At 48.2% G+C, this 13,429-nt stretch overlaps 1 protein-coding gene across 1 annotated transcript in view; it reads left to right on the top strand.

Annotated features, from left to right (window-relative positions):
- Positions 1-13,042, top strand: part of FAM78A (family with sequence similarity 78 member A) — a 28,856-nt gene extending 15,814 nt beyond the window's left edge. Inside the window, exon 2 of the mRNA XM_056860471.1 lies at positions 12,514-13,042. Coding sequence (XP_056716449.1) covers positions 12,514-13,042 — 529 coding nt within the window. The remainder of the gene's footprint in view (positions 1-12,513) is intronic.
- The last annotated feature ends 387 nt before the right edge of the window (positions 13,043-13,429 follow it).

Genomic DNA, 13,429 nt, shown 5'->3' with positions numbered 1-13,429 from the left:
GGAAAATATATCTAAGTCTTCGTATTAATACTGAAAGTATAATTTATTAGAAGCGCTGTATAAAAGTTAAAATTATTTAAAAGCATTAAAAAAGCACAATGGCATTTCCTGAAGCTGACAACTATAACCACATACCAAACGCGTTTCGGCCTATGGGGCCTTCGTCAGTGGTTAATTAAAACCCTTTGTAAACCTGCACACATTTACAGAAATACATTAACGAATACAAATACCAATACCGTGAGAAAAGGCACGAAATGAATATATCACTCCCTGGATAAAACAGCTAATGACACTTTCCGAGAAGCGGATACTGTGTTATCTGCTATCAAGTAGATCGGTGAATTGCGTGAGAGATGTGGCAACTTTTCTCTTTATAGTGTCAAGAAAAAAATTAATCTTCATTTCCCCCCTTTTGTAAAGTGCGAAATGACAGCTGAATAGCAAATGGCTGTTAAATCTACGGAAAGGAAATCAGGTGTGTAAGGTAAATCAGCAGTGCGGCCATCAAGGAAGAGGCCAGCCAGGTTTCTAATAATGCCTGGCTCCTAAGATCCTTTGCATAGAGCATAGTTTTAATTTCACATTACCATAATTACACACAAACAAATGGGTTGGATCCTGTTTATTTTTTTAGAAGAAGAAGATGAAGAAGAGTTGGTTTTTATATGCCAACTTTCTCTACCACTTAAGGGAGACTCAAACCGGCTTACAGTCACCTTCCCTTCCCCTCCCCACAGCAGACACCTTGTGAGGTAGGTGAGGCTGAGAGAGCTCTAACAGAGCTGTGACTAGCCCAAGGTCACCCAGCTGGCTTCATGTGGAGAAGTGGGGAAACAAACCCAGTTCACCAGATTAGCCTCCGCCGCTCATGTGGAGGAGTGGGGAATCAAACCCAGTTCTCCAGATCTGAGTCCACTTCTCCAAACCACTGCTCTTAACCACTACACCACACTGGCTCTATTTTACTTAATTTATACCCCTACCTTTCTTCCAGCGGGGACCCAAAGTGGCTTACATCTTTCTCCTCTCATTTTATCCTCACAACAACCCTGTGAGGTTGGCTTGGCTGAGCGTGTGTGACTGGCCCAAAGTCACCCAGCAAGCTTCCATGGCAGAGTGAGAATTCAAACGTGTGTCCCCCAGATCCTTGTCCAACATTTAACCACTACACCACACTGCCCCTAATCCTGTGGCACTGTTGTGCTAGTAGCGGCCCTTTCCTCTGGCTCCAGGAGCCTTACTCTGGTGCAAGAGCCTCCAGAGGGCAGCAGTGCTGCTAGTGGAAGGGATCTGTGGAATCCAACCATAGGCTGCATTTGGACATTGAGCTAAGTCCTGGTTTATCAACTGTGGTTGATCAAAGCCTGGTTTATTTCTGAATGCAGGTGGTTTGTTGGCTGGCACAAGACAGGGATTTCTAACTGGGGTTTGTTGCTGGTTTGTTGGGATGTCTGCAGTCACAAAGTACTGTTCATCCATGTGATCTGAAGAGAGTGGATTCATTATCCCATATGATGTTGGAATGCCCCCAATACAATTCTTATCGCAATCAATGGATTACTCCTATCTTAATCAAATTACCTGCCACAGTAGCAAAAGATAAAACAGTCCCCTTTTTGCTGGCGGATAGAGACCTAAGAACTACATTGGCAGTAGCCAAGTCTCTATCCACCATATTTTCCTTAAAGAAATAAAGGTTCCCCCTTTTACTGCTCAAGACCTTTTAGTCAAGAGAGCTTGAAAGAAGGAAAGGAAAAGTACTGTTCATCGAATAGCAGCGCACTTTACAGCTGCCTGGTCAAAGGGACAACGAGGCGGGGTGGATACCCCCTCTGCTCCCAGGCAACAAACCAGGGTCTGTATGTACAAGCCAGGGTTTTGTCACTACATCTGATTGACTAACCAGAATGTGCTGCACAGCCCCATATTCACTTGATGTCTGAGCACAGAAATCCAGATTCGCGCTGTATACGAGGAGCGGCATCTGGCTTCCCAAGGAATTTGGCTTCCATTTTTAAATAACAGTTTTTTGCCCATAAGAACATAAGAAAGCCCATGCTGGATCAGACCAAGGTCCATCACGTCCGGCAGTCTGTTCACGCCGTGGCCAACCAGGTGCCACTAGGAAGCCCACAGACAGGATGACTGCAGCAGCACCGTCCTGCCTGTGTTCCACAGCACCTAATATAACAGGCATGCTCCTCTGATCCTGGAGGTAGCGGCATGCTTGAAAATGCGGGCAGTGTAATCTCAGATTCCCAAAGGGTAGGAGGGCAGAGAAATGTTAAAAAAAATATGCTAATATGCCTAATCTATGCAGGCTGCAGAAACAGATTTATAAAGTTTGGCATTCATGTGGCCGTGCTTATAGTCAGTCCCCCAAGAGGTTTTTCCATCCCTTTGCTGTCTGTTTTCATCAGCGGCTCTCCCAAGAGCTGAGTCAGACATCACCTCAGCCCGATGCTTCTAAGTGGAGATGCCAGCAGTTCACCTCGATGGGGTCTTATTCAGTTGTTAAATTTATGGACTGCCATTTGGCCGTCATGGAACAACACAGGGCATACTTGAAGATCCCAGGAAGTTGCCCATCCAGGCATGGACCAGATTCAGACCAAATGCCAGCGTGATGTAGTGGTTAAGAGCGGTGGACTCAAATCTGAGTTTGATTCCCCACTCCTCCACATGAAGCCTACTGGGTGACCTTGGGCTAGTCACAGTTCTCTCCGAACTCTCTCAGCCCTACCTACCTCACAAGGGGTCTGTTGTGGGGAGAGGGAGGGAAGGTGATTGTAAGCTGCTTTGAGACTCCTTGAAGGTTGCAAAAAAGGGGGGTATTAAAACCAACTCTTCTCCTCCTTCTCCTCCATCTCCACCTCCTCCTCCTCCTCCGTCCTCCAGCCATGCCATTATGTAGTTACAGCTCTTTGCTGTACCTCTGAGCCAGGGTCTTTCCCTTGGATGAAGGCTGTCATCTTGAATCTTGCTCTGAGGTTGCCAGGGTAGGCACTGGAGCTAGGATTGCCGATCTCCTGCCCATTTGGTATTTTGGCCTCAAATGTTATACTTGGCATTTTTGTTTAGTATCAGGTATGGACTGACTGAGGGCAGCAGGAAAAGAGGAAGACCCAACAAGAGATGGATTGACTCAAGAAAGGAAGCCACAGCCTTCGGTTTGCAAGATCTGAGCAAGGCTGTCAAAGATAGGACATTTTGGAGGACTTTCATTCATAGGGTCGCCATGAGTCGGAAGCGACTTGACGGCACTTAACACACACACATGGACTGACTCCATAAAGGGAGCCGTGGCCCTCAATTTGCAAGACCTGAGCAGGGCTGTTAAAGATAGGACGTTTTGGAGGACATTGATTCATAGGGTCTCATGAGTTGGAAGCGACTTGACGGCACTTAACAGACACACACACACACATCAGGTATTTTGAACTAAGGGGCGGTGAAAGATTTCATTCATTTCCCCAGCATTCTGATCCAACTTCCATCCTGCCCCCTCCAGACACCCAACGTTTACTGAGCCCTGACCAAACAAAAATCACCAAGTTCCAGCCTGGTTCTGACAAAAACTCACCAGGTGCCACCCCTAGTCACTGATATCCCACCCCTGGCACCACCCACAACTGAGGTCTTTTTAAAATTGTGTTTCCCCCCCCCATCAGAAAAATGTGTACAAATTCTACAAGCCCTGTAAAACATGCAATGTCCAGCAAGAAAATTAGATAAGGATTTAAAAAGCTGGAAATCAGGATTATTATTAATCTTTTCTGTAGCAATTTTTAAAATGAACAATGTGCTGTAGCGTAATTACCTTGGCCATCCTCAAAAATTTTCCCATTTTATAACGGGGTAATGTGAAGGCTTTACAGGGGAGTAGGGGCTTGTGTAATCCTGGTCTCCCAAATCCTCTGCCCGCTGCTATCAGTTTGCCTTTTAACCAAGCCAACTCAAGTTTCTTGCCTACAAAAACTTTCATTAGCACTTCTGCCATTTAAGTTAATAATTTAACAGCACCCCCCCTTACCTGCTCACCTGGAGGCAATTGTAGATCCCTGTAAGAGACCAGGAATGAGCTTCCTAGAAGCTTGAATGATATCTCATTGGTTCTCCGTCGCATGGGATGGAAGGGGTAAAGATCACTTGCGTGACTAGAAGATCTGTGTTTCTTGTTTGTGTGTGCTGCATATATTTGTGCCACCAAATGCAGGGAAGTACAGAAACAATACCAATGCTACAGATTAAAAAAACACTTTAAAATCCCTATCATATTTTTGCACACCAAGAGAAAAATGCAGGCACAGATAAGCAAGGCAAGTGTTCACCCCTTAGATAAGAGACTATATACTTCTGGCACTGCAGATATTTTTCAAACTCCTTTCCAAGTTAAGGCTGTGTAGCTACTCATATTGCAGCATTGGTCACTATGGATGTGGACAGAAATTTCACACAGATAATTTTGATTAGTTTCATGCACTAATTTTTAAATATACCTGAAGATCCCAGGAAACTTATGCTCATCAATTCACACTTACTGTGTGTGCTAGCAGAGCATTTTAATTCCCAGCAACCTGGGGACACTTTCCATCAGCCTGAAATTTGTCAGGGAGGGTTCCTTGGGTGAGGTGTGCACTCCCTGGGAATTCAATCCCAATTAGGGCAGGGGGAGTTAGAGCCAGGCATGTGTTTCCCACTGGAAGCAACAGAAGCAAATAAAGAACAGAACAAAGCACCTGACCAGTTGCGATAACTACAATGAATGAAATGAACTTTAAAAATTAGCGCACTGGGGACATAATAGTCCTGACCTACTTTACTCAATTTTATTAGAATTACTGAGACAGTAGGAAACACATATAGTTCTCTGAAAATGGTGTATAAACCCTAGAATGGGTGTCAGGGCTGGATATGACATAAAAGTCACTTGGTTGGGTTGGGCCGGGCCATGCCTCGCCATCCCAGGTCGAGAGTGGGGGGCTGGCTCGCAGGTCGGATCCGGCCCGTGGGCCTTATGTTTGACACCCCTGCCCTAGGACATTAAATGTTTATACTGGAAGTCAGGGTCAGAGGGTTGTGGTTGAGTGTGTTGAATCCTCCCTCAGCCATGAAGCTCATCTGAGCCCGTCACACACACACAGTTTCATCCTGTCCAACCTTACAGGGCTGTTGTGAAGATAAAATGGGAGAATGATGTACTCTGTTCTCTACACTAGGAAGGCATCCTCTTCTGTTGTGCTATAATGGTACCCATATTCTAAGGCCAACTTTGGCCTCTGTGGTAGTCTTGTCTGTGTTTTATTTGCATTTAATTAAAGCAAAAAAAAATTGTGCCCCTGTGATACTTAGAAATGACAGGAAGGAAGACCGGCTGACATTTGCATCTACAGACCATAGTTAGCTGTCTTATAACATCCCACACTTCTCTTGAATTGCTTCAGCAGTGTGGGTGGAAGAGATGCCACTGGAAAATTAAGAGGGAGGGGAAGGAAATAGGCTACGCTTGGGGAACTCATAGTCCTTCAGCCAGGATAAAACCTCCAAATCCCCTTTCCCCCTAGAAACTGTGTAAGGGCATCTCTGTTTTCCCGGTCATTAGAAAAACATCTGTGTCTTGGTGACATCAGTGGACATTATACCAACTCCAAGCCTCCTCTCAGACCTATTTGCATGCCTAGCAATCAAGACAACTCAGACTAAGAACCAATTCACAGGTGAAAAAGACTTCACAAGTGCCCCAAAGATTCTGATCCATCGTGCACTAGGAGTTTTGTGCTCAGAGCTTAATTCCCTGATCACACAGGCTTAATTTGGATGATGGGTGTGTGCGGAAAGAGGAAGAGACTTATGCCTCCCCCTCGAGCAGTTTTTCCAATCTGAAATGGTTCTGGTGAAGGGTCGGCCCAGACGATGAGACAAGTAGTTAAATTCTGTGCTGCGATACACAAGATCCATCAGACAAAGCGGGGGCTTGGCAATCTAACCTAAAACAGAAAATGTTATATTAACCTGAGGTTTTTAGCTAATAGTAATTTGTTTAATTTATTTAAGAATGATACATCCCATAGTTTTAGGTATTGTATCTTTTAATTCTGTCTTGTAATTGATATGAATATTTTAATGGCTTTGCCGTATTAATAATAAATCTGAATCTGGTGAGTTGCTGTTTGTCTTGTTGAGGAAGCTCGTGTACTGATACGCTACAAGCAAATTTCTCCAGCAGGTCAAGTAGCAGCTTGCTGGGGCCAATTTCAGGTGGAGGAACCATGTAAAGGGAGAGGACTTCAGGTCAGGCTCACCATTTGCTGCGGTCCTGATCCAAACTGGGCCAGCATGTGCCTGGAAATGATGTTCTGAGCACAGATCTCAAGTATTATTTCCCTTGCACCAATTGTTTCTTCGCCTTCGTGGATGCAGGAGGACAGAGACTGGCGACAGCCAGCAGGCCTGCTCCCAAGACATTTTCACTGGGAGGTAGAGATTTTTTTTTCATTAGCAAATCATAGAATGAAAACGTTAGAAGGGACCCAAAGACCATCCAGTCCAACCTCTTGTGCTATGTAGGATGGCCTAAAGCCTCCCTGACAAATTACGTCCAACCTCTGCTTAAGCACCTCCAAGGAGGGAGAACCCACAACAACCGTGGGCAACCGATTCTATCCCCTAAACTGTCCTTATTTTAAAAAAGTTTTTTTTTTGTGCTGGCAAGTCACAGCTGACCTATGGCAACCCCGTAGGGTTTTCAAGGCAAGAGACCTTCGGAGGTGGTTTGCCGTTGCCTGCCTCCTTGTCCCGCCCCGGTATTCTTTGGAGGTCTCCCATCCAAGTAGTAGCCAGGGCTTAGCTTCTGAGATCTGATGAGTTCAGGCTAATCTGGGACTATCCAGGTCATTATCCCGCCGATATCTTACCACCCGTAATTTAAACCCATTATTACGAGTCCTATCCTCCACTACCAACTGAAACAGCACCCTACCCTCTGCTAAACAACAGCCCTTAAAATTCTTAAAAAGAGAAGAAGGGTTGGTTTCTATACCCTGCTTTTCTCTACCGAAAGGAGTCTCAAAGCGGCTTACAATTGCCTTCCCTTCCCCCTCACGACAGGAACCTTGTGAGGTAGGTGGGGCTGAGAGAGTTTGGAGAGAACTGTGATTAGCCCAGGGTCACCTAGCAGGCTTCACGTGGAGGAGTAGGGAATCATCATCATCATCAAGCCTATTGCATTAGCAAAAAAAAAAAAAAAAGCCATAGCTGCAATTCAGAATAAGGTGGAAATTCCACCAAAATAAAATCAATAAAATTAAAAATAGTAACATAATTTAACATATTTTAAAGAATTACGGGGAATCAAACTTCTTCTCCAGGCTGAGCATACCCAATTCCCACAGCCTTTCTTTGTAAGGCTTACAGTGCATTCCTAAGGAGAGTTACTCCAGTCTAAGGGCCCATTCCCGAAAATCGGGCCCAAAGCCCTTAGGAGGCCGACTACGGCCTCCAACGGCGCCCGGAAGGCGCACGTTGGTGTTAGTGGCCCCAGCGCCGGCGTGCAGGGTCGGCCACGTTGGTCAGCCTCCTGAGCCCTTTCGGCTCAGGAACGCCCCTTTTTCTTTTTACAATGATACGCCAGCTTTTTGCTGGTGTATAGGGTTGCCTCCAACGCCCGGTGCGGCGTTTCAGGAATGCGCTGTTAGTCTCCAAACCCCCCAGATCCAAATGATCAATTGTACTGGCTCAGAATGTGTAATGCCCTCAATTGAGGACAATGAAGTAATTGGGGGAGGCATTGTAATGCTACAGTTCTTTACATACTTGGCTGTAAGAAGCGAGTAAAGCTCCTCGAGCTTCGCACTACCTATTCTGACCGGCAGTGGCTTTCCAAAGAAGCAGCCTTTCCTGTGCTACCTGCGATGCCAGAGACTGAACCTGGGACCCTTTGCATGCAAAGCTGGACTTTTGCCTCTGAGCTGCGGGTCATCTATTGACTAGGTGCTGTGGCTCAGTGGTAGAGCATCTGCTTGGCATGCAGAAGGTCCCAGGTTCAATCCCCGGCATCTCCAGTTAAAGGGACTCGGCAAGGAGGTGATGTGAAAGACCCCTGCCTGAGACCCTGGAGAGCCGCTGCCGGTCTGAGTAGACAATACTGACTTTGGTGGACCGAGGGTCTGATTCAGTATAAGGCCGCTTCAGGTGTTAGAGCTGTTTCCGTACACTTTGCATGATGAGCTGGGAAGTTCTGTTGTGTCGTTGTTTGCAAAGGGGAGTTTAGCAGGACGGCTGCCTTTGTAGACCCTCATTCCAGACAGGTGCAGAATCTAATCCCACTATGGTTGCCAGCTCCAGGTTGGGAAATACCTGGAGATTTTTGGGGCGGAGCCTGAGGAGGGCAGGGTTTGGGGAGGGACTTCAATGCCATAGAGCCCAACTGCCAAAGTGGCCATTTTCTCCAGGTGAACTGATCTCTGTCACCTGGAGATCAGTTGTAATAGCATGAGATCTCCAGCGACCACCTGGAGGTATAGGGTTGCCAGGTCCCTCTTTGCCACCAGCGGGAGGTTTTTGGGGTGGAGCCTGAGGAGGGCAGGGTTTGGGGACTTCAATGCCATAGAGTCCAATTGCCAAAGCAGCAAAGAGTCTCTAAGCAAAGCGTTCTCCAGGGGAACTGATCTCTGTCGGCTGGACATCAGTGTAATAGCAGGAGATCTCCAGCTATTACCTGGAGGTTGGCAACCCTAAATCCCATATCTTCTCTTTTAACGGGGGGGGGGATTCCGCCTTCAGGTTGAGTCAAGGGCAACAGCTGGCGAGGGGGTGTGGACTGTGGGCCGAGGGGGCTCCCCGTCAGCCATAAAAAGGGCCGCGAAAGCCCCGTTCCATCCTCCTCCTGCTGAAAACCTGTAGGCGGATTTAATCACTTGTGAAGCCCAGCGCGAAGCATGTGTCACTACAGCGAGGAGGCCGGGGGTTGTGCAAACTTCCTCCCCACAGATGCATGTGCGCGAACATTTCCTGTGAGTCTCCTGCCATCTGCTTTTACGGCCTCCTCGGCTTCCCTCTGCAGCTGTGCAGCTCTCTCCTCCCTCCCCTCTTGCAAAAGAATTGCCACCCGGGGGTCACGCAAACGAGGCAGCTCCACTTGCCTGCTGTCGGCAGCACCCAGGAAGTTTGCAGAACAAGCGATGCCCCGGCAGGTGCCGTTCTCCCCCCACCCCAATTAACAGGCAGCACAAACTGCTGGGCTCTCGTCGTTCTCCCATCCATTCCAGTGGGGCGCATGCCGGCCGTCTAGTGCCGTGGGTTGTGTCCCGTTGGTTTAATGTGCTGTCATTTGTTGTTCTGAGCGAGGGGGGCGCGCGTGCGTCTTTGCCACATCTCATGTATCAGATGCAGGACAATTGCCTCTTCCCCACTGTCAATCTGCTGTCACAGTGCAAGGAATTCCCCCCCCCCACACACACTGGGTACATCCTATCTTGAGTGCGGTAAGTACAATTTACCCCTTGTGGCTTCCAGTTAGCATCAATAAGTTGATCACAATAGTCCCCTGCCGTTTCAAAAACTGCTTTAATTTTTGTTGTCGTTGCCGAGTGCCAACCTCTCTGTTCCAAGGACATAAAAGACCACGCCAGGCACTCCTCCGCTCATGCGGAGGAGTGGGGACTCAAACCCGGTTCTCCAGATGAGAGTCCACTGCTCCAAACCACTGCACTTAACCACTACACCACGCTGGGGGAGAGGGACCATGGGAACTCTCTGCCCAAGGCCCCTCAAAACCTGGAAGCGGGCCTGGTCACTCAATACCTAATTCTGCACTCGAGAGGGACGATTATGCAACCGTGGAACGCACGTAGTCCTGTGCACCTATATTTTCTGTCTCGGCTGTTGTGTGCCTTCCTTGAAATGCCCAGAGGACCATCTCAGCTCGGGGCAAAGGCTGCGTGAACCTTTGTGCAAAAAGCACAGCTCAAAAAACCCATTCGGCCGTATCCCTAAAGTGGTCTCTGCTAGAAGGTCAAGGGAAAGCCTGCCGGGTGGCCGGCAGCACACGGCTGCGGTCTGAGCGCGGCCAGCGATTCATCTCCCCTCGAGAGGGACGGCCAAATTCATCCCCAAATCCTCCTGGCTTCTCTCCGTTTGTGTGTGTTTGCAGGGCGCCGGGAGGGGGATGAGTGACGCAGATAGGAGGAATCGCCCCTTCGCCGGTTTCTTTCTTAAGACGGTCAGCTCTCAGTTAATCTTTTCTGTGCGGTTGTGGTCATCTGGGGCCAGGAAGGGTCTGGAGACAAAATGAAATCTGGGAATTCAGGGAATCTGTTACACTTATTTTGATAAGTGTAACCAATACATTAATACAATCATATTAATTTATAAACCAATGCATTAATATTCAATTGCCAATTTAAAAAAATTGCAAAAGCCCCAGTGGCCCTGGGGAGGGGGTGACCGCTCTTGGGGGACTGGGGCATGGAAACGACAGCGATGCGGATGCCCGGTTGCTGCCATGCTTTATCTGCAGCTACACCAGCAACGAGGAAACCACACAAGCCTGCCTTGTGAGGATACCACCAGCCCCTTGATTCTGCTGGGTGCACATGCTGGCTCTAAGATTCCCAGTAGTTAGAAGGTGGGGCTATCCCTGAGTAACAGAAGCAGAGGACAATCTATAAAATAAGCACTTTATACAAATTTCCATTCTTGGTGTATCGAGGTCACAAAACCCTATATAGTAAAGCTGCCTTGTGATTAATGAAATCTTCATTGATTCATCGAGCGCATCTGCATAACTTTGTCTATAACTAAAGCAGTGGTTGTGAAGGGGGAAATATATATTTAACACAGTTCCTCAGGGCCTGTAAGACCATTTCCATCATGGCTTGCCTCTAAGGTTGCCAGGTCCCTCTTCGCCACTGGCAGGAGGTTTTTAGGGCGGAGCCTGAGGAGGGAGGGGAGGGACTTCAATGCCATAGAGTCCAATTGCCAAAGCGGCCATTTTCTCCGAGTGAACTGATCTCGTACCAGCTGGAGATCAGTTGTAATAGCAGGAGGTCTCCGGCTATTACCTGGAGGTTGGCAACCCTACTGGCCTCCCTCCCTTTCCCTTCTTTTCTATCTGATCTTAATGGGGGACCTTGATGGCTTCTCTAGGCTGGTTCTTGGTCCTGTGTGCAGATAGTTGAGCCCCATTATTTAAATTGTTTTAAATTAGCAATTTTAATTGGGATGAGATCTTTTTGTATTTTTTTTGGAAATATTGCTTGTTTGCTGTGAACCACTCTGAGCTGATTCACATATCACAAAGTCCGTATGGCAGATGCATGAGCCACCACTAGGACTCTGGGTCAGATGTGGACCTGGAGTTCCATGCTGGCACATGCAGGCCTGAATTGGGTCGGGACCTCAATACATGAGGGAAAGGGGCTCGAGGCCTAATATGGATCAGGGCCACGGGACAGGAGGGAAAGCGACTTGAGCCGCCTCCCCCACTCTTTTGCCCATGTGAACTGGCCCCGGAAAACCATTATTTGCCCCACAGGTGAAAATTCTGTGTACATGCAAGTTTCTCCAATGGGCCAAACAGCGGCTCCCCTGGACCAATTCATGTCAAGAAAAAGACCTGGTTGTAGCTTCTTCTTGTGCACGGTGGTTCCTAATCCAAATCAGGGAGGGGCTGTGGCTCAGTTTGTAGAGCATCTGCTTGGCATGCAGAAGGTCCCAGGTTCAAGCCCCGGCATCTCCAGTTAAAGGGACTAGGCAGGTAGGTGATGTGAAAGACCTCTACCTGAGACCCTGGAGAGCCACTGACAGTCTGAGTAGGCAATACTGACTTTGATGGACCAAGGGTCTGATTCAGTATAAGGCAGCTTCATGTGTTCATCTGTGCAAAGTCCACATGAGGGACACATGGACTTTGTAATGTGTGAATTGGCCCTTAGGTTGTAGAAGATGCCTGCTTGTGCCACATAAATCATTAGAGAAAAGTAGTTCCCTACCCGGGGGGTGGGGGGGGGATACCTCCAGAGTGGCTGCTCTGTGCAATTTTTCTCAGTACTTAACGTGAAAATTAGAGGGGGTAGCTTTTTCCTTACAAAATTTGCTGCCCCGTTAATCGATCTGGGTCATACTTAGGGTTGCCAGCTCCGGGTTGGGAAATACCTGGAGATTTTGGAGGTGGGGCCTGAGAAGAGTGCAGTTTGTGGAGGGGAGGGACTTCAGTGGGGTATGATGCCATAGAGTCCACCTTCCAAAGTGGCCATTTTCTGCAGGTGAACTGATCTCTGTCGCTTGGAGATCAGTCATAATAGCGGGACATCTCCAGCTACCACCTGGAGGTTAGCAACCCTAGTCCTATTTTCAGGGGCCAGAAAGGTTTTAAACACTAGTCTTTCCGCCTGCTTATCTGACTAAATGCTGCAGCCCTATATATGGCGCCCACGAGCTTGTTCAGCCCTGCCGTGGCCTTCCAAAAGCAAATCCGCCCCTTCTTTTGCTCTTTCTCCTTCTCGAATGCAGGTCCAGCTGGGAATTGCCGGATCTCCTGGAAGGCAAGATCCAAGCGATTAGCGACTCGGATGGTGTCAACTACCCGTGGTACGGAAACACCACGGAAACCTGCACCATCATCGGCCCCACGAAGAAGGAAGCCAAGTTCAGCGTCAGCATGAACGACAACTTCTACCCCAGCGTCACGTGGGCGGTGCCGGTGAGCGAGAGCAACGTGGCCAAGCTCACCCACATTCACCGGGACCAGAGCTTCACCACGTGGCTGGTGGCGACCAACACCACCACCAGCGAGATGGTGACCCTGCAGACAATCAAGTGGCGCATGAGGCTGGGCATCGACGTGACCCCCAGCAAGCCCCTGGGGCAGCGTGCCAAGCTGCGCGAGCCCTCGGCTCAGGAGCAGCCGCAAATTCTCACCAAGAACGAGCCAATACCGACGAGTGCCCTTGTGAAGCCCAATGCCAACGATGCCCAGGTACTTATGTGGAGGCCCACCGATGGGCCACCTCTAGTGGTGATACCTCCCAAGTATCGATAATGAGAACTCCGGTGTCCCCGCGGCGCGGAAAGGGGGGACCGAGGAGGAGAAAAACCACTTAGCGTTTAAGAAAACATATATTTAAGCAAAAACAGAGATGCACTTTTTATTCATTTGAGAAAGAGAAAAAAAATGCAACCATTCTACCTTCTCCCATCGGAACGGATCTCACTGTGCTACAGAAGCTCAAAGGAAGGACTCCCCTCCGATTATTATGGTTGGGGGGTGGCGTCATCCGACATTGTCGAATTTCTAAGGGTGGGAACACACAACGCCCTTATTCCCAGCTCTGTAAAAGTTTCTTTTTCTTCCTTTGGTGGTTGTTTGACGTTTAATCTCATTTAACTTAGCTTGGATCACGTGAGAGAGAAAGAGAGAGAGAACAGA

Source organism: Euleptes europaea, chromosome 14 (assembly GCF_029931775.1).
Source record: "Euleptes europaea isolate rEulEur1 chromosome 14, rEulEur1.hap1, whole genome shotgun sequence".
NCBI classification, from domain to species: Eukaryota; Metazoa; Chordata; class Lepidosauria; order Squamata; family Sphaerodactylidae; genus Euleptes; species Euleptes europaea.
The sequence above is the reverse complement of the archived record's forward strand: the minus strand, read 5'-3'. Positions and strand labels throughout refer to the sequence as shown.